Below are 25,178 nucleotides of genomic sequence, written 5' to 3'. Positions count from 1 at the left end.
GTGCTGTGTACTGTAAGTACTGAGGATTATTATTTCTCCCTTATTTTCAAAAGCTTAACCCTTCAAGATGGAAGAGACTGAAGAATCCAGTCCACCTGAAGAATTGCTCCATGGCTTAAAGCTTTCTGATCAGAAGTCATCAGAGAGCACCAGTCCTTTGACAGCTGGTTCCAAAGATGCACATCATTCAAGAAGCATGGACCGGGGAGATCTTCATTCCTCTTCCCAAGAGGCTAGAGCAGCAGATGAGTGTTTTCATGACTGTAATGACTCCTTTGAGGTAAAGGAACCAGGAATGGAACAGGAGAGAGACAACAGAGAGGATCCTGTAGGGAAGCAGACAGAATTAGATGAAGAATACTTATTAGAACTGGAAAAAAATATGCCAGAGGAAGAAAAACAGGTAACTTTTTATTGAGATTACATTACAATTTTTTTAACTTGTTAATATCTGTTTTAAACACATTTTCTCTTTTTGATCTCTTTTTAATACATTTAATCCAATGTGCAAATGAAGTTTATGGACACTACCTTTAATGCTACTAAACTTTTAAAAAGACACTGGCAAGTTAAAATTCACTTAACCTTTTTTTTTTTTTTTTATTTGGATCACTAAGAATACCCTAAAGGGATGATGTCAAACTCTCCCCCCCTCACTTCTGCCCCTCCCCGCCCTCCCCCCCAAAAACTGTGTGCATTTTTTACCTACTTTTGGTATAAGTAACAACTTTAGATAATTATAACTGAAAGACTGCGGGCGAGAGGGGGGAATCTGTTCTGGGGTTTTTGTTTTGTTTTTCATTTTACTTTGTGTATTTGACAGCACTTTCACTGTTTTCCCCCTGTTTAGACAGTTAAGCCCTGATCAGTGACAGGGTGGAGAAAAGCACCGTGCAAAATAAGATAAAGTGGTTATAAAACTAAAATCTGGCATAGGGATTCAGGACAGTTTTAGTACCTTCTAGCAAATTTCCTAAAGCAAGTTGTCAGTTAGATTTAAAGTTGACTGTATCCCTTCAAATTATTAAAATTAGGTTGGGTGGACACACTTTGCACCATTTATGCTGCTTGCTTACGTGCACTTCATTCAGCTTGGACAATGGAAATAGACTAATCAGTTTCTATTTGGTTCTCATTCCCTAGTACCATACAGCAGCAGTTTGAATTGCTTTTTCGTCTGGGAAATTTTTAATTTAAAAAAAAAAAAAAATCCAGTGAATACACTACACTTCTATTAATATTAACTTGAAAACTCTTTGTTTTTAAAAATTAGGGTTCAACTAACAATATTCATTTCAGTAATGTGATGAGATTTTTACTAAAAATGATGCTGCTCTAAGAGTTTTTAAATATTTCTAAAGGATTTAGGAGTCAAGTTATCTAATATATTTTAATAATTTCATGAGTCCATTTTTCCAAACAGTGAAAAAAGTAAGACTGAAAAATAAAAATCCAAGTTCCAAATCTTATAAAATTGCTTTATGAGCACTCTGGTTCTCTGGTTTTGATGTGTTAGGACATAGAGCCTTTCTTTCTGTTAGCTTATTATGTAGCCTGGTTTCACGATTCCAGAATTGATGAATTCATAGGCCTACTGTAAAATAGCTCAAATGTCCTCAAAGTACTGATTCATGCTTTTCAAATCTGATTAGACTGTCCAGTTAAGGAGCTAATTTTAATAGTGCTTCTCAGCAATGTCTCTGTTTTTCTGTACAGTAATCCACTATTTAAAACTTGGGAAGGGCGTGATTCTGATTCATTTTAACTTGTGTGAAAAGGCTCCTTCAGCAGACTTATTTTTATAACTTTCTAGGTAGATGCAGCATTCTTACAGATGTAAGAATGCACTGTTCTTTGTCCAAAGTATGTTTACAATCTAAATTACAGTTAACATGCTGAATAACAGATCATGGTTAATGTCAGAGTTGCTCAATGAGGAGGCACAACAGATGACAAGGGAAGGAACTACTGCTCTTGAGAGACCATTATTTTACAGGGAAGGAGGCTGTGTAACTTTTTTCATGGAGAGAGATCAATGTAAGTGATCGGGACAAGAGTGGAAACAAATATTTAGGGTGGAACAGAAAACCAAAAGTAAATTTTGAGAAGGAGTTTGAAGGAGGAGAATGAGATGGTTTGGCATGCAAGAAGAGAAAGGTGTGGAGTTGTGTGAAACTGCGAGAGAAGGATATACATTAGTACTATGTTGTATAACAGCATCCACATCATAATCTAGACAACATTCAAAGTTGATCCTACAGATAAATATTGGAGAGTTTTGTAATGGATTTTTTTTTTTTTTTTAGCAGCAAGCTGTTTCTTTCTTAGTTGGCACCACAGGTTTTGATCTATGCCTGGCCCTATCTTCATTTCAGAACTAAATTGAATACCAATGTGTGCCCCCCCAAAAAGTGGGGGGAGGGGAGGGAATGGTCTTGCTAGAGTCTTGCTGTTTATTACTGTAAGTGGAAAATGATAGGGAGAAATATGTACAGTTGAGGGCAACTGAACACAGAGCTGAGTGAGCAGCCAAGTCAGTGTTAATTCATTTTTTGGTGACATTTTACTGACTTGATCAAAATATGACAAAAATGTAATAAATCCCCTTAGTCTTAATTTGCCTTCATATTGTACATGTGTCATTACATGAGCTCCTTGGGGCAGGGAGACAGCTCTGGTGGATAGAGCACTGGAATGAGACTCGGTAGACCTGGATTCTGGCCTGCTGGGTGACTGTCTTTTTCCCTCTTGGTGCTTCAGTTTTCCAATTTGTAAAATGGGGATAACAATACTTGTCTTTTTTGTAAAACACTTTGAGATCTACTGGTGAGAAGTGCAAGATCTAGGCAATGGTGGTGTATTTTTACTAGGGCTGTCAAGCGATTAAAAAAATGTATTGTGATAATTGCACTGTTAATAATAGAATAGTATTTATTTAAATATTTTTGGATGTTTTCTACATTTTCAAATATATTGATTTCAATTACAAACAGAATACAAAGTGTACAGTGCTCACTTCATATTTATTTTTGATTACAAGTATTTGCACTGTATAAAAACAAAAGAAATAGTATTTTTCAATTCACCTCATACAAGTACTGTAGTGCAATCTCTATCGTGAAAGTTGAACTTATAAATGTAGAATTATGTACCAAAAAAACTGCATTCAAAAGCAAAACAATGTAAAATTTCAGACCCTGCAAGTCCACTCAGTCCTACTTCTTGTTCAGCTAATCACTCAGACAAACAAGTTTGTTTACATTTTAGAAGATTAATGCTGCCCGCTTCTTGTTTAAAACGTCACCTGAAAGTGCTATGAGAAGCCTGTTCTCATTGTTGTAGCCGGCGTCACAAGATATTTACGTGCCAGATGTGCTAAAGATTCATATGTCCCTTTATGCTTCAACCACCGTTCCAGGGGACATGCGTCCATGCTGATGATGGGTTCTGCTCAATAACAATCCAAAACAGTGCGGACCGACACATGTTCATTTTCATTATCTGAGTTAGATGTCAACAGCAGAAGGTTGATTTTTCTTTTTTGGTGGTTCGGGTTCTGTAGTTTCCTCATCGGGGTGTTGCTCTTTTAAGACATCTGAAAGCATGCTCCACACCTCATCCCTCTCAGATTTTGGAAGGCCCTTCAGATTCTTAAACCTTGGGTCGAGTGCAGTTTTTGGACAGTAGTATTACAAAATATGCTATTGTTTTGGTCAAATGGGAGAAAATATTGATGACCGAAGTCCATAACGCAAATAGACTTGCCCTATAGCTAGAGAAAGAAACCCACTTGTCACTTCATTTATTGGAGAGTATCTGTGCTGCTATTTCTCCAGAGAGTTGATCTTGGAAAAGGGCTGGATTTTCTAAATTAGGTGCCTAACTGCCATTTGTGCCTTAGAAAATTTACCCTTAAGTGTGGAAGAAATATAAATTGTATTAATACTATTTTGTCAGTGCTAAGTAATTAAAACACAGCCCATAGCAGGCTACTGTCACTACTTGTTTTTTTTTTTTTTTTTCCAGCATTCCTAGCTGACTTATTTAGTCTTATTTTTCAGTTGGTTTTTTGTTTTCACTTCTCTGGAAAGTACAGTTTCTACCAACTTGAGACACTCTGCACACAAAAGTAAGAAACTTCGTCTATAACTCTTGTATGCTGATGTGAAGTGGCTACTGTACTCCCTTTTGGAAACTTTACAGCTCTGCAGGTTTGCTTCATCACTCCTGCATTTCACACTAACTGGCACTCTGATTGTCTCTGTCAACAGAGAAGCCAAGGATTTAATGGGCATGATGGAGACTGAGCTCATCCTCTCACGCTTGGATTGTGACCAGTGATAGGGCTGTGAGAAGATACTTAATATATCTGTTCTGTTAATAAATGGAGGGCACATGCCTCCAGAGTTGTCAGTGTAACAATTCTTATTGCTGATAACTGCAGTAAGTCTTGGGATTGACCTGAGTACCATACTCCTAAGGTGAAACTCAGATGCTAGGATTCATGATGTAGCAATGACTTTATAAGACTGCAGGGGGAAGCAGACAGCTGCTAAATACTGATTTACAATCAGGAAATGGAATTTGAGGCTGAGAAATTTATATTTCCTTAACGACGTAAGTGACTTTGTTATGCACCCTTTGGTGATAGAACCTCATTCAGTGTAAGCAATTGCTACTTAGTGACCTTACCAGAGAGTGTATAAGACCCAGAGATGCATTTTCACATTGTACAAATAGCCTCAGAGAAGAAGAGGGAGAGCACATGCTCTTCTTGTGCCTTTGGCAAAAATGGATCTAAGTAAAGTACACCATTAAGGCTAAATCAATCCATCGAATAAAATCTATAAGAGAAAGCCAGAGGAGTTGAGGTGGGGGGAGTGTTGCTGAATGGGGAGTATTGTAGGCTAGCAGTGCAGGTGTCTATTAACTGTGACAGCTGAAGGATGAATGTAGGGATTTAGCTTCTCATGCATTTTTATAAAGCTGATCACTTGCAGAATAAAAAGTAAAGAAGCATAGGTTGTTTTCTTTCAATAGCAGACGAGCTTACTTTGCCTTCATTTTTAACTTTTGATATTTTTTTTTCTTGACAAAGTAGCAGAGTTCATATGACTACATGATGGTTTTTCTCTTGGGCTTATACTCTATTGTCAGGAGGCCAAGATGACTTTTTCCCCATTACTCTGGGTTGGTCTTTAATCTTCGGTCTCTCTTGCTGATTGCCAGACCGATTTAACCTGTGATTCTAATTCCTTTAAAACTCTAACAATAACTACTTTTTCAGTTCCCATTTTCATAAACCTCTCTTAATCAGGATCTTTTTGACCATACTTAACATTAAGGTATCACTTGATTAGTTTGTAAGAAGTAACTGCATTTAACTTAATATATTCACTAGGCTTTTTCTTTTAAATTTCAGTCAGTTCATGCATCCAAAAAGCAAATTCCTGACACTGGCAAATTCCTGACACAGAATTATTATTCTGGCTCATAATTTCCCTGTTCATAGGCTTTTACACTGCAGAAAATGGACCTTTGGATTTCTCTTATGAATAGCACCATATAATGAAGTGTAAGTCAGAACAGTTATACTTGATTCAATGAACATATTAATAAAGCCTCAGGGAAAACAAGGTGTCAAGATTAGTTTCTCTCACCCTCCCCCCTTCCCAATAGAGCATTTTGAAAGTCCATTCTGACCCACTTCTGTCACTGATTGAAGAACAGGCAATCTGCCCTGCAGCTACTTAAATCTCACTCTGAAAATAAGGCAGTGGGGTGACATTCTGCAAAATTTGTCCCAAGGACAAGTCACCTTACAATTTTTTTTCCACTTATAATGGAAATAAAATTGGTGGGTCACAAAACAGTTCTCATATAATCACAGTGAAGTGATGACCAGTCACTTTGCAGTTGTTACCCATCTGAGCTGGAAGTACAGTGTAAAAAGCAGGAAGCTTACAGCTTCATGTTTTCCAGTAGGGTCATCGCCTCCTAACAGTGAGGTTTAGAGGCAAACACCGCTAGCTTGTTGCATACTGGTACTTGAATATTTTGTTCACTGTTGTAAAATCTATTTGTTTTTGTATTGTTCTCCTCAAGAAGCATGTACCAGTAAAGAATATACATTTCTCTTCTATGCAACATCCATACATCAGGAAGTGACCTTGCAGGGGCTGCTGTTCCATTAGCATTCCCCTAAGAGTGGGCTCAGCCTTCAAATGTAGCTGTCTAAATAGGCCAGCCAACTCCTGAATGTAGAAAAGGCATTTATACACTTATGTGCCAACTTACTCACTTTATTTAAGTGCCCACATGTTCTCTTTGCCTTCATGCTGGAGTGTTGCATAAGGCCTTATGTATAACTGGCTTTTCTCCATTATGGACTTTTGAAGACAATGGAGGTCTTTGCTCATAATCCAATGCCTATAGCATCTCACCATGCATGGGGTTTGTAAATGGTAGAGTAGAACGCTGTGGAGCACACTTCATCCAATGATGAATGGATGAGTTGTTGGGGTTTTTTTGTGGTACCTGAGCATGTATCCAAAGATCAGAACAAGATTCTGGAGTATGAACTTATTTGTGATGTGAAAATTGTATGGTGTTCCCTGAAGTCTGCTCTGTGAAAACTATTGTGGTTTCTGGATTATCATTGTGGTGTCTGTGGTTGGGAGAACTATTTTCCCAGGGCAAAGCAGACAGTAGAAAGAACCCCTCTCTTTGTATTGGGTTTGAGTCTGCTTCTTGTCACAACTGTGAAACAATGCAGCTTTCCACACAGACTACTATATTTAGCTGTTTCCAAGGAGATGTTCTGTGTGATATAGATAATTGCATTAATCCTTGATTTACACAATCTGCAGGGAAGGAAACTGCTCCTTTCCCCAGTGTTGGCTTTTTAATCGCTCAATGAGCTATAATTTATAAGCTTTAAATTTGAACACTCTGTGTGCGCGCGCGCGCACATGAGAGTGAGAAATCAATGGTCAAAATGATCACTTGCCACAGAAATAAGGAGCTGCACTTTGTCTCTTGAATCTCAGGTCCCTTGTACTCTTACCCTATGACATTTTGTTTTTATTTCCATGAGCTATATTTGTGTGCCAAGTATTCCTTAGTGATCATTTGGAGATGGCTTGGTGACATCCTTCTGTATTTGCCAACATCACTTATGCCAGCAGTGCTGTTAAGATATTTGTGGTTGAAAACACACCCCTGCAATTTTCACTATCTAATGGAACCTTCTCCCAGCCTTTGGGTTTGATGGCTGGTTGTTTAGTCATCTGTGAGCAATGCTAAGAGATACAGCAAGGAGAAAATGTGTATTTCTTCCCTTAGTAAGCCCATTTATTTGTGCCAGTGACCCGTTTTTCAGCCTCTAGCTGCTTGTAGTGCCTGACATCTACATTACTTTCGCTGGAGAAAAAAGAATGTTCTGTTAACCAATCCTTCTGCATAATAAATCTATTCCAAGATAACAGTATCACATTTGGACTAGTCTGTTGTCTCTGCTGCATTGGAAGTACACTTTTTGCATCCCATCAATCTTAGACCCTCCTCATCAGGGTTCACAGCCAGCTGATGATAAACTTCTTGGACAGGATGTCTCAAATAATAACTTGCAGGACTTCACTGACTAGACAGATCTTATGTAGCCAGTTTGAATGGAATGAAATTAAATGGCACTGGAAAGGTACTATTGTTCCAAAAGAAGAAGCAAACAGTAAATGCCAAAATGCAAACATTCATAAAAAAATTATTTTTAAAATATCCCTTATATATATGTTAGTTTATAAATCAGAGCCCTTTATGCCCCTATCCAGTGTGATGATACACCCAATATGTATAATAGTAAATTAACTGTTTGACAGCTACAAAGGTGTTGTCTGTATTCTCCTGGTTACTTTTCATTCTGATTTTCTTTCATAGTAATGCAGAACTAGCTGACCTACTTGTTCATTTCAGTTAAATCCAGTGAGACACTGAAATTCTCTGATCTGTTGCAGAAAAGAAGAAAGGAGAGCACAACGTTAAAGGAGAAAGGAAACGAGCAGTTTAAGAAAGGAGGTGGGTTAATGTTCTTTTAACATAATAAATTCTGAAATTAGTTAATACTTAAATCAGCAATTAGATACTGTGGCAAACCTTAAGGTAGATATATTTTCCATCACCCTTGGGTCTCTTTTCCCCTCCCACAAAACCATCAGCAACCAAAGGGGAGGAGGGAGATCTAATCGACAACAATAAATGCTAGAGACCAAGTGCTAAAAAGTACTTGGTGCAATGCACACCAAAGGAAAGTATCATTAATATACTTATTAGAGTAATGATCCCACAGAAATGGATACTTGCCTCCAAGACAGCTCACTAGAGAGAGCTTTCTATAATGGATGATTGAAACTTTGTGATATAATGTGTAAGGAAAACTTATTGCTGGAATACACAGGAGGGGAGAAAAATCAGCCTGCTGGGTCCTTTACTTTTTGAAAATCTGACCGTGATTAATAACAAGTATCTCCTTCCTTCACTTACCCTTTGCTGTATTAAGCTTGGATATGGGTGTATCTTCAAGGTATGATCTAGAGAAGAACTGTTCTTTAAAGAGGTTTAGCATCTCTCATCATGTCAGGATTCCTCCCTAGGTTCTGAGAGGAGGTACTGATGTCATGTCATGATTTTTCAGATCAGTGCTAGGCTGGCTTCAACTAAAGTCGATTTTTTTAGAAATCGATTTTATACAGTCAATTGTGTGTGTCCCCACTTAAGACCATTAACTCGGCGGAGTGTGTCCACAGTACCGAGGCTAGCGTCGACTTCCGGAGCGTTGCACTGTGGGTAGCTATCCCACAGTTCCCGCAGTCTCCGCCGCCCATTGGAATTCTGGGTTGAGATCCCAATGCCTGATGGACAAAAACATTGTCGCGGGTGGTTCTGGGTACATGTCGTCAGGCCCCCCGTCCCTCCCTCCCTCTGTGAAAGCAACGGCAAACAATCATTTCTCGCCTTTTTTTTTTTTCCTGGGTTACCTGTGCAGATGCCATACCACGGCAAGCATGGAGCCCGCTCAGCTCACCGTCACCGTACATCTCCTAGGTGCTGGCAGACATGGTAATGCATTGCTACACAGCAGAAGCTCATTGCCTTTTGGCAGTAGACGGTGCATTACGATTGGTAGCCATCGTTGGCGTCTCCTGGGTGCTCTTTTAGCCGACCTCGGTGAGGTTGGTCAGGGGTGCCTGGGCAGACATGGGTGCTCCTGGCAGACCTCGGTGAGGTCTGTCAGGGGTGCCTGGACATAAATGGGAGTGACTCCAGGTCATTCTCTTTAAGTTTCGTCTCCTGGAGATTCAGTCCTGCCTGCAGTCGTACTGCACCGTCTTCTGGCTAGAGGCCAGGAGACAACGATGGCTAGCAATCGTACTGCACCGTCTGCTGCCAGCCTAAGATGTATAAGAGAGATGGAGTGGATCAAAACAAGAAAGAGACCAGATTTGTTTTGTATTCATTTGCTCCCCCCTCCCTCCCTCCGTGAAATCAACGTCCGACAATCATTTTGGTGAGGTCTGTCAGGGGCACCTTGAAAAGTTTAATGGAGATTCAGTTCTGCTTGGAATAGTGGGGGGAGGGATAGCTCAGTGGTTTGAGCATTGGCCTGCTATACCCAGGATTTTGAGTTCAATCCTTAAGGGGGCCATTCTGTGTGACAGTTATGTGTGTTTCTCCTTGATGCAAACCCACCCCCGTTGTTGATTTTAATTCTCTGTAAGCCATGTCGTCAGTCAACCCTCCCTCGGCACTGCTGCGGGTCCCTGTTATAGCCTCTGTCCTTCATGCCCTTGGAGATTTTTTTTCAAATTTTTGGGCATTTCGTCTTTTGGAACGGAGTTCTGATAGCACGGATTCGTCTCCCCCATACAGCGATCAGATCCCGTACCTCCTGTTCGGTCCATGCTGGAGCTCTTTTGCGATTCTGGGACTCCATCATGGTCACCTCTGCTGATGAGATCTGCACTCACCTGCAGATTGCCACGCTGGCCAAACAGGAAATGAGATTCAGAAGTTCGTGGGCCTTTTCCTGTCTACCTGGCCAGTGCATCTGAGTTGAGAGTGCTGTCCAGAGCGGTCACAATGGAGCACCCATTGGCCAATACCGTCAAATTGCGACCACACTACCCCAGATTCGACCCGGCAAGGTCGATTTCAGCGCTAATCCCCTCGTCGGCGGCGGAGTACAGAAATCGATTTTAAGAGCCCTTTAAGTCGAAAAAAACGGCTTAGTTGTGTGGACGGGTGCAGGGTTAAATCGATGCAACGCTGCTAAATTCGACCTAAACTCGTAGTGTAGACCAAGGCTGAGTCTTGCTTTTGTTATAAAACTGATGTTGCTTCAGATATTGAGGAATATGGTTTTCCAGAGTGTTTAAGCTATGTGGCTCTCACTAATTCTACTGGCAAATGCAATGAATGTTGTTGTTGTTTTTTTTTTTTTCCTCTTCAATCTTCAGAATATGGGGAAGCAGAAGACTCCTATACAAAAGCTGTACAGGTTTGCCCAGCCTGCTACCAAAAAGACAGGTCTGTTTTCTTTTCAAACAGAGCTGCTGCAAGAATGAAACAGGTGAATGTACTTTCTGAGTATTGTGAATATACAAGAGTCAATGAATGAGCTTGAAGGAATTAAGCCATAGTTTCCAGGTTTTATTATTCACTGACTTTTTGTTGTTGTTGTTCATCTCAGTTGAAATACTGGTGGAGATTTGGGGCAGGTGGTGGGGGGGAACTGATTTGAAAAATGCAGTTGATCCCACTGGTTGGAGTTGAGTCTTCTGTAGGCACTTCTGTCCATGCTACAACTCTTAACTGAGTTTATAACCAGTTGTGGGCATGGCTGTCTCTAAACATGGCTAGTGTCTCCACACCACCTGGTTACTTCTTGTTTAGTAACTTTGGTAGGTCCATGTTTTGGCCCTGCTAGAGGCCTAAATTGTCATATGATTGTCTTCAAGTAACCAGTTCAGTGCGTTATGACATGGGCAGGACTTCCTAACCATGCTTTTATCAACCAGTCTGGCTGATTCTCTTTTGTCTCTGCTGTCTGTGTGGTAGGACAGACTAGAGCACACTGCCTCATATGCTACTGCTTCTGCTTTTTGTGTATGTCCTCTCTCCCAGTGGTTCTCAACCAGAGGTACATGCATACAGCCAGGGATACAGAGGTGTTCTGGGGGTAGATACATCAACTCATCTAGATATTTGCCTGGTTTTACAACTAGCTACATAAAAAGTACTAGAGAAGTCAGTACAAACTAAAATTTTTCATACAAACTATGACTTGTTTATACTGCTACATTTCAGTGTATAGTACAGCAGTTCTCAACGCACGGCCACATGCAGCCCAATTAGCGCACAGCTGCGGCGGGTGAGGATCCGGGAGCTGCCCTGCCGGCTGGCCCTCCACCCAGGGCTCCACTCCTGGACCCACTCTGTGGAGGGGTCTCTGGGTGTGAGGCACTTGGGTCGGGGGTGGGTTGGGGGAGACCATGCTGTGGTTCTCAACCTGTGGCCCAGGTAACACATTGCAAAGAGGTTGAGAACCACTGGTATAGTATATAGAAGTACAATATTTATATTGATTTATTTTAAGATTCTATGCTAGCTTTCTTATTTGTAGCAATCTTTTTAGTAACTGTATGCTGTGACACTTGTATTTTTATGTCTGATTTTGTGAGCAAGTAGTTTCTAAGTGAGGCTAAACATGGGGCTACACAAGACAAATCAGACGCTTGAAAAGGGTACAGTAGTTTGGAAAGGTTGAGAGCCATTGCTCTATCCCCTGCTTAGTCACTATGGGGTAGCTGTCCAGATATTACCAGAATGCACTGATACACTGTTAAGCAGCATGGTAGCTGTGGAGACAAACATAGCTGTTGGGAGAAAATCTGTTGTGGGGAACCAAATCAACTGTATAATTTGTAACCAGTCAAGGGAACTGTGCCTCTATCCAGTTTTTTTTTTTAAATCAGTTAAAAGTTGTGGTGTGGGTATGATGGTCTTCATCACAATAAATGTGCCACCAAAATTGCTGCAGAACTGTGGTGAAAAAGAGGGTAATGGAGATGAGTGAGGAGCCAGCCAGGACAACTCCTTAGTACCTTATCCGGCTCCCATTTAGGCCTGAGAATTATGCCATTGACCTCAGTGGGAACTGGAGCAGGACGTAACAGTGAGCATTCAGCAATACTTCCCTGCTTCACAGGGAAGTTGTGGGTCTAAATCAGGGGTAGGCAACCTATGGCACGCGTGCCGAAGGCGGCACGTGAGCTGATTTTCAGTGGCACTCACACTGCCCGGGTCCTGGCCACCGGTCCAGGGGGCTCTGCATTTTAATTTAATTTTAAATGAAGCTTCTGAAATATTTTAAAATACCTTATTTATTTTACATACAACAATAGTTTAGTTATATATTATAGACTTATAGAAAGAGACCTTCTAAAAACATTAAAATGTATTACTGGCACGTGAAACCTTAAATTAGAGTGAATAAATGAAGACGTGGCACACCACTTCTAAAAGGATGCCAACCCCTGGTCTAAATTAATTGTCTAAGGCACTTGAATACCATGTGTCATAGAAAAGCTTATACAGTTTTCAACACTGTTTTTATACAGGCCACGTGTATGTTGATAAATAACCTCTGACTGCTTAAGAGGTGGAATCAAGAATTTAGGAGTAGAAAGCAATTTCTCCTTCTGTTGCTTTTTAAATGTATTCTGAATAGACACATGTTTTTCTCCCTCCTTCCTCTCCACCCCCACACCAGTTATTTACAATACCTGAAGAAAACTTGCATGACCGTCCAACATGCAGGGATAGAATTGGGGATAGAAAACATTGTGACAGTCTCTAATATTAGTGTACTCTGTCCTATAGCTGATATTAAGTGCCAGAAAGTCAGCTGACCATTTTTGCTCAGGTAGAACCACCTAGACTTTTTATACTACCAGACTATTAGAGCAGAGAATAAAATGAGATTCTCTCTAGCAGCTGCTGCAATAGCCTCTCCAACATGAATGCTATCTGAGCATATTTATAAACAGCAAAATATCCTCACAATCCAGATGTTAAAAATCCATGTCACTGGAGAACTAATCCAGTAATTGCCAAAGTGTACAAGGGAAATAAATGAGTTGGAGATGAACAATTAGTATGATGTCTCCTTATTAGGGTTGCCAACTTTCTAATGGCACAAAACCAAACTCCCACCCCTTCTGAGGCCCCATCCCTGCTCGCTCCACCTCCCCTCCTTCTGTCGCTTGCTCTTCCCCCACCCTCACTCACTTTCACCGGGCTGGGGCAGAGGGTTGGGGTGTGGAAGGGGGTTGAAGGCTCTAGGCTGGGGATGAGGGTTTTGGGGTGCAGGAGGGGGCTCTGGGCTGGGGTAGGGGGTTGGGGTGTGGGCTCCTGGCAGTGCTTACTGCAGTTCCAGGAAGCGGCTGCCAGGTCCCTGCAGCCTCTAGGCACATGGGTGGCCAGGGAGGCTCCGCACACTGCCCCCATGCCCACAGACGCTACCCGCACAGCTCCCATAAGTCGCGGTTCCCAGCCAATGGGCCTTGTGGAGCTAGCACTTGTGCCATGGGACCGCAAGGACCTGGCAGCTGCTTCCGGGAGCCATGCAGAGCTAGCACAGGCAGGGAGCCTGCCTTAGCCCTGGGCCTCCGCTGTGCCGCTGGCCGGACTTTTAACAGCCCAGTGCCACCAGGGTCCCTTTTCAACTGGGCATTCTGGTTGAAAACCAGATGCCTGGCAACCCTACTCCTAACAGAATAATGGCTTTTGGTTAGGCTAACACCATGCCCTGGAGATCTAGAGTATCCTTGTTTTAAGGGGCTTCCACAATAACTTGTCAGTCTTTTTTAATTTATGCCTGCTACAGATACGTTTACTCAGCACTACAACAGATATTTTAATCAGACATTTCTTGAAAGACCAGCTGGTGCCTTATGGAAAAAACACTGTTTAGAAGCCATCCTTCTCCTGCATTGTATATCTCTTTCTCAGACTTTGTTCTCTGTTACTCCAGTTATTTTGGATGAAAATAAGATGTTTGTTTCTTAAACTTTTTATCTGCCGTCATTCCAATACAGCCAGAAACCCTCTCATCTTCCATTGCAAGTTAAGGCAGAGCACATGTGCACTAAAATCTAGTCTCTTCCACTGCAAGGTGTCTCCTGCATTGCTCTTTGTTAAAGACAGCAATCTGCTGTCAAGTGGATCAGCACACATGGACAGGGACTGAGTTGGGAGTATGGGGGAAGTGTTGGCCTATGGCAGGGGTCGGCAACCTTTCAGAAGTGCTGTGCCGAGTCTTCATTTAGTCACTCTAATTTAAGGTTTCGCGTGCCAGTAATACATTTAAACGTTTTTAGATTATCTTTTTCTATAAGTCTATAATATATAAATAAACTATTGTTGTATGTAAAGTAAATAAGGTTTTTAAAATGTTTAAGATGCTTAATTTAAAATTAAATTAAAATGCAGAGCCCCCCGGACCGGTGGCCAGGACCCAGGCAGTGTGAGTGCCACTGAAAATCAGCTCACGTGCGGCCTTTGGCATGCATGCCATAGGTTGCCTACCCCTGGCCTATGGCTTCAGCACTAACCCCTCAAGCAACTGGACCAGATCCCAGTAGGTGGAGAGAAGTGCAGTAGACATTTCAGTGGAGTAGAGGCCTGCATGAGTGACTCAGCCTTTTGCACACTGCCTTGTGTGAGCTGCTGATTGCAAATTAGATGAGTATGTAGTCACATGACTCTGACCCCAGCTGCTGTCATGGAAAGCTGGCCTCTTTCTGGCTTAGACATCTCTAGCATATTGCTAATGTAATTTAAGGCTTTTAATGGGTCTCTACAAAAGTATTCATTCCCAACTGGCACTTATAAGTATGTATTCAGTTATATCACTAGAAATGGGGTAAACAAACTTAACATTATTGATTTGGTTTTAGGACAAGACAGAAGCTGCCCTAAGTGACTGCAGCAAAGGTACGATCCTTTTTCCTGATTCTGAACGTGCTGCTGTGGCGCAATGTCATTGGTGCATTAATCATGCCACTCAGTAGGGCTGCAATTTTTGGCAAGGCATTTATTTATTTATTTATTTATTTATTTTTAAAAGAACTCAGAGGGAGGTCATGGTGATAGGGGCAAGTATCTTGGATTAACTTTATAAAATGACTGTCAGGCTTTTACTACCTGAAATGTCCTGTTTCTCCACTGCAAATAAGAGTGGTGTTTGCAGTGTGATAGTAGCAAAATCTTATTATAGAAGCTGCCCTTTCTCCTGCAGCTACTCTTGTAAAGCCAACCCAGCTCTCCAAATCTGAAGAGTTTTAACCTTGAAGTGCAAGGAATTATGTGGTTCCTTGGAATGAAAGGCACCAAATCCCTTTGTCTAAGTCTTTTACGTTATTGCTGACCTCGTGCTCTCTGATTCCCATGCTGCCTAGTTTTATCTCTTGATGAAATCTGTTCAGCTGTGTACTGTTGCATCCACCAACTCATCCCCATGTAAATCCCCAGATGTCTGGTCCTGGATGTGTGTTATACTCTTTATAACAGCTGGGACAAAAGTCCAGCCTTACCAAATGGAGAACTAATTCAGTAGCTGAGTGCCATCACTGCTTATACAGTAAGCATTTTTTTGTAAGTGTTACTAGTATTCTTGCCTTTTTGAAAGTAGCAACATTTAACTGGCTTGTTCCACTTTGCTTTCTTCCTCTTCCTGTTTTTTTTTTTTTTTTTTTAAATGCTGCTACTAATTTTGTACTGGCTGAAAGAAAATCAATCAGCTGTGCAGCGTTACAAGATTTAAACGTTACCATCATTTGACAGTCTCTAAGGGCTTGGCTCACAAGCTGCAATGCAACACTTAGAGCATAGCAATGCAATTCACAACGACCTGCATCTTGCTGACTGCAGCATTGTCCTTGTCCCTCTAAAAAGAAGAAACAGGCTATGTTTGGCTAGAATATTTTGGGCTGCATTGCTTGCATTAAGAATTATTTTAGTTTTTGGGGTTTTTTTGTTTGTTTGTTTTTTAAAAGGTGCTTTTTCCTATGTTGAAAACTGGGTGGAGGAATGTCTTGAGAGCTTGTTTATTAGCAGGTTACTGTTGTACAGAAGCTAACTGTTTAGCATTCTGTCCCAGCTGCACCGGTAATCATGGTTGTGTCTGTCAAGAGAATAGGGAGATGAAAAAGCATACATTGAATCAACATGCTTCTTTCAGAGTAGTAGCCGTGTTAGTCTGTATCAGCAAAAACGACGAGGAGTCCTTGTGGTACCTTAGAGACTAACAAATTTATTTGGGCATAAGCTTTCATGGGCTAGAACCCACTTCATCAGATGTTCTAGCCCACGAAAGCTTATGCCCAATTAAATTTGTTAGTCTCTAAGGTGCCACAAGTGCTTCTTTCGTAATTTCTAGAAACAGTCCAAGCATTCACTTATAGGTACTGAACCAGATTTGATCTGTTATCAGTGTAGATTCAGAAGCACTTCAGTGGAGTTACTTTTGACTTACACCATTAGATGAACATAAATTCAACCTCTGCATCTCGTCTGTCTAAAAGTGATATCCTTTTATCTTCTAGATCCTGTATTTGTACTATATTGGCTTTATGGTACTCTGCAAATTATATCTGAAGTGTCCAGAATAATTACTATGTGTAATATAAATAATACCCCAAGTCCTGGTCCCTTCCTCTGACTTCTTCTGCTATGTATCCCACATGTGCAGTGAGAAAAGTTCCAGGATGCATGGAGCACAGCAGTGAGGCAAAGCACCATGGGATACCTGCCCAGAATTCTGCACACTTACTTTGCATAAAGTCCATGCGGCCATGTAGACACATTAATCTGTACTGAATCTGAAAACAGTTGGCCATATGTATGCAGTTATTGCATGCTATCCAATACCAGTTAATATGCAAAAACTCTGAATTAAACCTCCCCTGTAGACACGGCCGTGGAGATGCAAAGAATCCTCTTTGAGTCTTTCCCTTGCAAATGCAGAATATAGTCCCATCCTCCGCCCCCGACCCCCATTAAGATATATCTTATATTAAACTGGTACTATGCTTGATTTTAATAAATAACAAAATAAATTAACTTCAAGATATATGTTTTCACTTAACCATTAATGTAAGGGGGTGTAGAAACATTCCATTAAAACATACCACTCTGTTTTAATTTTCCAGCAATCGAACTAGATCCTAACTATATCAGGGCTCTGCTGAGGAGAGCAGAACTATATGAAAAAACAGAAAAACTAGATGAAGCCCTGGAGGATTATAAAACAGTCCTAGAAAAAGATCCATCAGTACATCACGCGAGAGAAGCTTGCATGGTAAGCATTTACACCATACTTAGGACTGACCATAAAATTTACATATGCAATGCATTGATACTACTTATGCAAGCTGCGTCACTCACTGAGCTCAACTTAACTCTCACTAGTGATGCAAGCAGGCTTAAATCTCAGATCACGTTATATTCATGATAGCCAGATGTATATCCTTGTTCACTCAGGATCTCAACTGTTCAGTTGACTAATGTTGGTATTAATAGTAAAGTTACAACTAAATTTTGTCTTTGGTTCTGAAAATTGATTGGGTTTCTCTCCTCGTGCCTTCTCACACCCTCCCTTCCCCTCTCCCATGACATTATATTTTTTTTAAAAAAAAAGGTCATGAAGAATTGTAACAATTTTATATCTACATAGTATGGAACTGTTTAACCTTTATAAATGGGTGAAAGTAAACATGGGTGTTCCTGCCTGCAGGTGCTTGGCCTATAATAACCATGTGTAAGTATGCTTTACTTGTTGTTAAACAGCCACCCCACCCAGTTTATCACTCATACACTATAGTCCTTTGTTATCTTTGTTCTGTTTGATGTTTAATTTTTATTCTTTCCCTAAAATGAGCAATAATTTATAATGTTCCCGTGAGGAACCATGGCAGGATAACATTGAGGCTTATGTTAATTGTCAGAAATGAAGCTGAAAGTGAATGTTCATATGTGCTTCTACAATCAGATTCCCTTCAGCGTATGCTCTGTACAATATAATATTCAGATAAATAGCTAAAAAATCTTGATTCAAATTCTGACTTGTTGTTACACCTATATATGTGCCAAGCAAGTGTTCAGGGGCGGGGCGTGTGTAGTATGCACCATGCACTTGAGCCCCTGGCCCTGGAATGGAAATCTCATCCCACACCACCTCCACACTCTTGCAGAAGTAATGTGCAAAGGCATCTGGGATGGAAGGAATTGGTAGATCAGAAAAAAGGCGCACAATAACACTGCTTTTGCTAGTTCTTCAGTGGGCTGGAATTTATGAAAAGCACTATACTGTAAGACCTAGGTATTATTATACTGTAAGACATAGGTATTATACTGTAATCATTCTTCTGAATAGTGACTCTGGCCAAACATCTCTACAACACACTTTTCTTTTTTCTGAAGGAGATGGACATAAATAACTGAAATTCAAAATAATAATTTCACTTTTGTCTTGATCATGTAATTTTTGAGGACACCAGAAAATAGGCTTGTAGCTAAACTGATAACTCTGATTGAGGCAGACCTAAAAGATCGTTCAAAATCTTGAGTGGTTTGTTTCTGAAAACTTTTGAGTTACCTTTGCTAATAGCAGTTTAAGCTTGCTATTTACATCCAAGAGCATGTCCTCTCATTTTAATGGAATGTAATCTTGTGGTCATAAACAGAAGCACCTCCTGATCTAGCTGCTTTCTTCATTAGTGAGCAAAATGAGGTGTGCAGTTTAGTACTAAATCCCATGTCCTCTTCAATTAATGTTACAAATAGCTGTGGGATTGAAGGTACCTTGAAAGAATCTTTTGTCATATCCACTGGTGTAAATAAGTACTCAGAATGTTTTCTTTGGTTTTTGGACAGTATGGATTGGAAGAATAAAGGTAAACCCTTAAAACTCCCTGGAACCCAAATCTGACCTGTATACAGTCCCTAGTCGATGGGGATTTAGTCACTGCCATGGACAGTTGATTCCAGGTTTTAAGCAGCTATTTGTGTGAAATGCCAGCGGAAGTGCTTTTCTGATGGTATTTGGCACTTTAATTCTTAGTGTGAAAAGTGGTGGTGGATTTGATAGATTAGAAACAGTCTGTACAATGTCCGGGGAGGCAGGAAGGGATAGGTACTCTGACTGCTCCTCTCGGAGGCTGCTTGTATTTTCCACTGTGTGACATTCCGCAGAGCAGTCCAGACCAGTGAGGGGCTGTGTCACCCCTGCCGTGCAACTTTGGGTGCCTTGCAATGCTTTGCTATTGTAGCTTCCAACTTGGGTTGCTCACAAACAGACTGCCAGCATGCAGGTCACACCCAGCATGTCTGTGTACAGCTCCAGTCCTGGTCCAGCAGTTCTGACCGCAGCAGCCTGTCAGCACAGCCTGCTGCTTCCACCAGCCTTGGTTATTGCTTGCAGGGTGACCCCAATATGCTCCTAGTCCTGGGTATTTTCCACAAAAATGTGTCTTTTTTGCATTGTCCCGCCCTCTCCTTGGCCGTCCAGATATTAGGTCTGTTGCCCTTGTAAAGGGATCAAGATACAATAGTTTGCCACTTTAAATGGAGTTACCCACACAGTTCACAACACTGGATTAGTTTTGATTAAAGAATAAAACAAATTTATTTAACTACAAGGAGAGGTTTTAAGCGAGTACAAGTAATGAGGCATTGAAGTTACAAGAGAAATGCAGATAAAATGCTTTCTAAACTTAACAAAGTAGACTTGGTTCAAAGTGAAGTTCTTACCTCAGGTTTCCAGTAGCATTGCTGGCCAAGTTTCAGGTGAGGATCTGCTCCCAAGGACCAATGGCCTGTGTTCTTTTGTCCTCTGAGGTGAAAGAGACGGAGAGAGAACTTGGAGTGCTTTTACCCCCTCACTTTTCTAGTCCAGTCCCACTTTGAGATGCATTTTCCTGAAGGTTACCACTCAAAGCAGAGTTTATTAAAACAGTAAAGAAGACAACATGATGACATGTGGTGAACAAAGTTCCATGATGTTTCTTTTTACCTGTTTGCTGGAATGCGGCTTTTCTTTATCTCCTGCCTTCCCCCCTCGCTGTCTGAGGATTCTGTTTACAACTTGTATGTAAATTGAGGTAAACACACATTCCTTTTGAGACCTGCGTAAGCAGTTCTGCCTAATTGGGGCTACGTGGGTTTGAACATGTGCCACCAGCATCATTCAGGGAGAATTCAAAACTGTACATGTAATTTATACATTCCACCATTATATTATTAACCATTATTATTGTAAGGTATCAAATAATACCTTACAAGGCATATTTTATACAAAGATTATTATAATAGTGTGTAGGTGTGATTACAGGGGTGCATTCCATCGCACACTGGCTCTTCAGGTGGAAGTTAGTTCATGCTTCTGTCAAGGCCATGTGAAGGGACAGTAGAGCCCTTAAGGGAGCATACTGCCAGGGGAAGGTAGCTCCCAAAAACTGCTCAGAGATGATTGCCCTCTACAAAATTGGAGCTGTTTGTTTTTGAATTCTGGGTTTTGGAGGCCCTTCGCTCATACCCACAAGCAGCTGTCCATTTCTAAGAGGAGCATTGGGTGGTATTTTTAAAAGTGCCTCTTCATCGTTGCATAATTTTTTTCATTACAGCATGTTCTCTAGCCCTTGGGATTGTGGTTTATGGGTTTGTTTTTGTGTAAGTGGGAATGCTGATTCATTTATATTGTTTCTGAGTTCTAGTATTAGTTTTGATGATCTGCTTATAAAATGATATGCACGTTCCTGTGACTATTATGAACAGCATGGGTGTATGGGTTGAAACTACTTTTGATTACTAGTTAAAGGAGAATGGACAAAATGTTCAAAATGCCTAAAATTGGGCATCTAAAGCCATATTTAGGCACCTAAATTTAAGTAACCATATTTTAAGTTGAGATGATCACCTATAGCTTCAATCAACTGCAATGGGAGCTAGCTGCAAGTGCTCCACCCCACTAAAAATCCAGCTACTTCAGTACTTGAAATAAAACTGCAGTTAATATGGATGTAAAACAAAAAGAGCGCCCAGTCTGTAGTCTGGCCTGAGGTATTTTCCTTGGGCATTATCCATGTTCTCTTCAATATCCTTTTTTTCCTATATAATACATAATACTTTTTTTATGTTGGTTGTTTGCAGTTCTCAAACATTCCTTGTTTTCCTCTTGCTGGGGATACTTGATTCTATTTTATATGCATTGTTTACTGAAGTTACCTTTTGATATGTTGTGGAGAATGTGGGAAATTTCTGTATTTTTATTAAAAAGTATGTGACTCAGTTTCCCCATACATATTGCTTGTTGTGAAGGGTAAAAGTGATGAAGTGATTGGGTGTGTCACATAGACATGTCGGGATTGGTATGAATGGACTATCAAGAACAGCTTCATTCACATGCTGGCAATCTTGGAGATACAGTGGAAGACCAACAACTGGACCATTAACTTTAATGATTGCCAGCCAAGTGGACTGTCTGACAACAATCACCTCCTACCTGCAACACAGAGCAGGGGAGGGGAAGGAGAGTACACGTGAAAATAGCATGACTGGAATCTACGACACAAGACTGAGGTGTTACGAGACATGGAAGAGAATGATGTTCCAGCATGGTAGAACATAGGTTTTCAGTCCGGGATTGGTTCGAGAAGGCTAGGGACATTTTGCAGCAAGCATATAATTTGCTTTGCAGGCCTGGACAAAGCGGCACCGACCTAACTAAACAAGGGAAAGCTGGCAAGTTACGTGAGATGCACGTTCTGGCTTTGATTTATCCTTTGAACCCAATAGCCCTAACTATTGTATTCCAGTTGACTAATAATGTTTTGCTTTGAAAAGGTTGTCCTGTGTCACAGCAAATATCTGCTGGTTGTATAGCTCTCAAGAGGATAAATCTCCAGTAGGGGCCCAAGCTCAAGCTTATTGGGATCTACTGAAGAAGCCAGTGTGGGGGGAGAAAGGAGTGCTGAAGCTGGGGCCCCAGTCTTAAAGTAGTGAAGTGGTAGGGCTCCCTAGGTAGCAAAGTGGAGGCGCTGAGTTAGGTCAGTTAGGTCAAGACTTAAGAACTTAATTTTAGGGTCAGATGTTTAAACTTTTTTAAATTTATTTAAAAAAATGCACTTAACATTAACATAGGGCTCAGTCACACCTTCCCAGGGAAAAAGAAGAATGTGAGCTGAATCTTTTTTTGAGGCTTTCAGTAATGACCTGCACCTACCCCAAATTTTGAACATGTAGGTCTAGCACTGAATTCAAAATACTAACTCCCTGTTATGGAGAAGATCACTTCATGTGAATTGGTGTAGCTCTATTGAAGCCCCTTTGTGTCCATCTTTAGTTCTAAAACTGTAACTGAAAGGCAGTTTGATCTAGTGGATAGGACACTGGACTGGGAATGAGGAGACCTGAATTCTAATGCCAGCTCTGTCATTGACCTGCCGCATGACCTTTCTGTGCCTGTTTCCTCTCCTACCCTTTTTGTGTCAATTGCAGGCTCCTTGGGGCAGGGACTGTTTTTGTACGCATGTCTTCGTGTATTTGTCCAGCACTATTAATAACTGTAGGCTCCAAATTTGAACATTTTGATCATATAATTGAATGGTCTTACATTTTAAAACCTGCTGATGGTTTTAAAAACTGCTTAAACTTAGACTTCTGTATAGTTCGATTTGATGTAATAACACTTTGGGCATCAATTTAAGTAATTTTAATGTTCTAATTTGGCACTGTATAACTTAAAATAAATTTCATTTTCTGTTCAAAACGCATTATGCTGCTATAGGAGTAGCACTGGAAACAACCAGAGAGAACCTTGGCCTGAAACCATAACTGAAACTACTTTTTTCAGGGCTGTATCATTAAGTAGGACTTTCTTCTGCCACTGATATGTGTATATATAACTCCCATTAATGCTAATGTAAGTTGCATATGTCTAGATGAGGACAGAATACCTTCCTAAGCACACAGCTCTTGGCAACAGCCTAGTGAATTGACAAGCTTGTCACACATCATTATTTTCATATGTAACAGATGTGCTGGGGCTATTATGTTCTAGAAATACATGCGTAAATATGTTATTATCCTTGTTTATCATTTCCTCTTCGCTGAAGCCATAACTTCTTAATCTAATAATTCAGTTAAAAATTCTGGTGACCTTCATTGAGAAAGCAGTGGTTCTTTTACTTTCTGTAGCTTCTAGCATATCCTATATTTTAGCACCATATTCCCTAAACTACATGTGTGTTCCTATAATACATACTCTCTTCTTTTCATCCCTTTTTCATCCTTGCTCTTATTGTACTTGTTCTCTTTTTAGCAAGGTCTTTCCTAGTTTTTGTGCAGCCCTTCACTCTTCTTGCAATGTAGGGTATATTGGGGTATTTTACTTCTCTAAAGTGTCTGCATTTCACTGATTTAATGTCTGGTACATACTGCAGTTCTGGTTTCCTGGTAAGACAGCTTATTATAAAACATAATCTGTGCAAAAACTTAATGTGCGATAGCAAAGTTTCTCAAACTCTGATATAGTACACCACATCTCTATAGAACGTTTCATGGACGCTTCTTCCATTCAAGACTCTGTAGACCACTTCCCCTTCAAAATTGTATAACCTCTCTGTGTGATACCTACTGCAGTTGGTTATATGGGAAAGTAATATTAAGAAAGCATATAAGGTGTATCTAAATGCATCTTAATGACAGAATCATAGAAATGTAGGGGTGGAAGAGACCTCAAGAAGTCATCAAGCCCAGCCCCCTGTGATGAGGCAGGACCAAGTAAACTGAAACCATCCCTGACAGGTGTTCGTCCAACCTATCCTTAAAAACTTCCAATGATGGTGATTTCACACAGTCTCTTGGCAGCTGCTTCCAGAGCTTAATTACCCTTACAGATAAATATTAGGAAAAACTTTCTAACATAAATCTTTCTTGCTGCAGATTAAGCCCATTGCTACTTGTCCAACGTTCAGTGGACATGGAGAACTGATCACAGTCCTGTTCATAACAGACCTTAACCTGTTTGAGACTATTATTAGGTCCCAGATTCAGTCTTCTTTTCTTGATACTAAACATACCCAGCTTCATTAACTTTTCCTCGTAGGTTAGCTTTTCTAAACCTTTTATTGTTTTTGTTGCTCTTCTCGGGACTGTCTCCAATTTGTCCGCATCTTTCCTCAAGTAAGTCACCCAGAATTGGATACAGTACTCTAGCTGAGGCCTGACCAGTGCCAAGTAGAGCCGGACAATTACCTCCTGTGTTTAACACGACCCACTCCTGTTAAATACACTCCAGAATCATATAGCCTTTTACAACTGCTTCACATTGCTGACTCATATTCAATTTGTAATCCTCTATAACCCCCAGATCCTCTTCGGCAGTATTACTAACTACAAATTGGGGAATAACTGGCTAGGTGTGTATTTGGTTTTTCATTTGTCTGTAGTTTATTTCAGACCAATTCTCCACCTTGTCAAGGTCGTTCTGAATTCTAATCCATTCCTTCACAGTGCCTGCAACCCCTCCCATCTTGGTTTTCATCTGCAAACTTTATAAGCACTCTCTCCACTCCATTATCCAAGTCATTAATGACCTGGACCCAGGACTGATCATTATGGGATACCAGTAGATACACCCACACAGTTTGGCAGCAAACCATTGATGAACTACTCTGAGTAGTGAACCCACATTGATAGTAATTTTATCTAGGTTGCATTTCCCTAGTTTGCTTATGAGTGTGTCATGTGGGTCTGTCAAAAGCCCTCCTAATGAATCAAGATGCAGTTTCTCAGCTGAAAACAGAGAGGAGCCATATAACTAGCCAGGTGGCAATAGACCACCACAAGTGTTCCACAGACCAGGGTTGGTGAACCATTGGCCATCATTAATGCTAAATTTAACTGTATGTTACCAAAAAAAGAAAGAAGGCTTTTTGGCTGGTTGAAAATTCTCTTATTTAAATGGTCACAGGTCTTGCCTACACTAGAAAGGGTTTGCTGGTTTAGCAGCTAGCGGTGATGCAGTTTATACTAGCTAAAGAATGCTTTTGCCGGTATTGCTT

At 40.7% G+C, this 25,178-nt stretch overlaps 1 protein-coding gene across 4 annotated transcripts in view; it reads left to right on the top strand.

Annotated features, from left to right (window-relative positions):
* TTC1 (tetratricopeptide repeat domain 1) overlaps positions 1–25,178 on the top strand; it is a 45,597-nt gene that overhangs the window by 992 nt on the left and 19,427 nt on the right. For all 4 annotated transcript variants that reach the window (XM_065409187.1, XM_065409186.1, XM_065409183.1 and 1 more), the window contains exons 2-6: positions 54–403; positions 8,013–8,073; positions 10,512–10,624; positions 15,015–15,051; positions 17,268–17,416. In XM_065409187.1, the coding sequence (XP_065265259.1) occupies positions 68–403; positions 8,013–8,073; positions 10,512–10,624; positions 15,015–15,051; positions 17,268–17,416 (696 nt within the window). In that variant the 5' untranslated portion in view covers positions 54–67. The remainder of the gene's footprint in view (positions 1–53; positions 404–8,012; positions 8,074–10,511; positions 10,625–15,014; positions 15,052–17,267; positions 17,417–25,178) is intronic.

This window comes from Emys orbicularis, chromosome 8 (genome assembly GCF_028017835.1).
Source record: "Emys orbicularis isolate rEmyOrb1 chromosome 8, rEmyOrb1.hap1, whole genome shotgun sequence".
In the NCBI taxonomy this organism is placed as follows: Eukaryota; Metazoa; Chordata; order Testudines; family Emydidae; genus Emys; species Emys orbicularis.
Note: the sequence above shows the minus strand (reverse complement) of the source record. Positions and strands in the feature narration are given on the sequence as shown.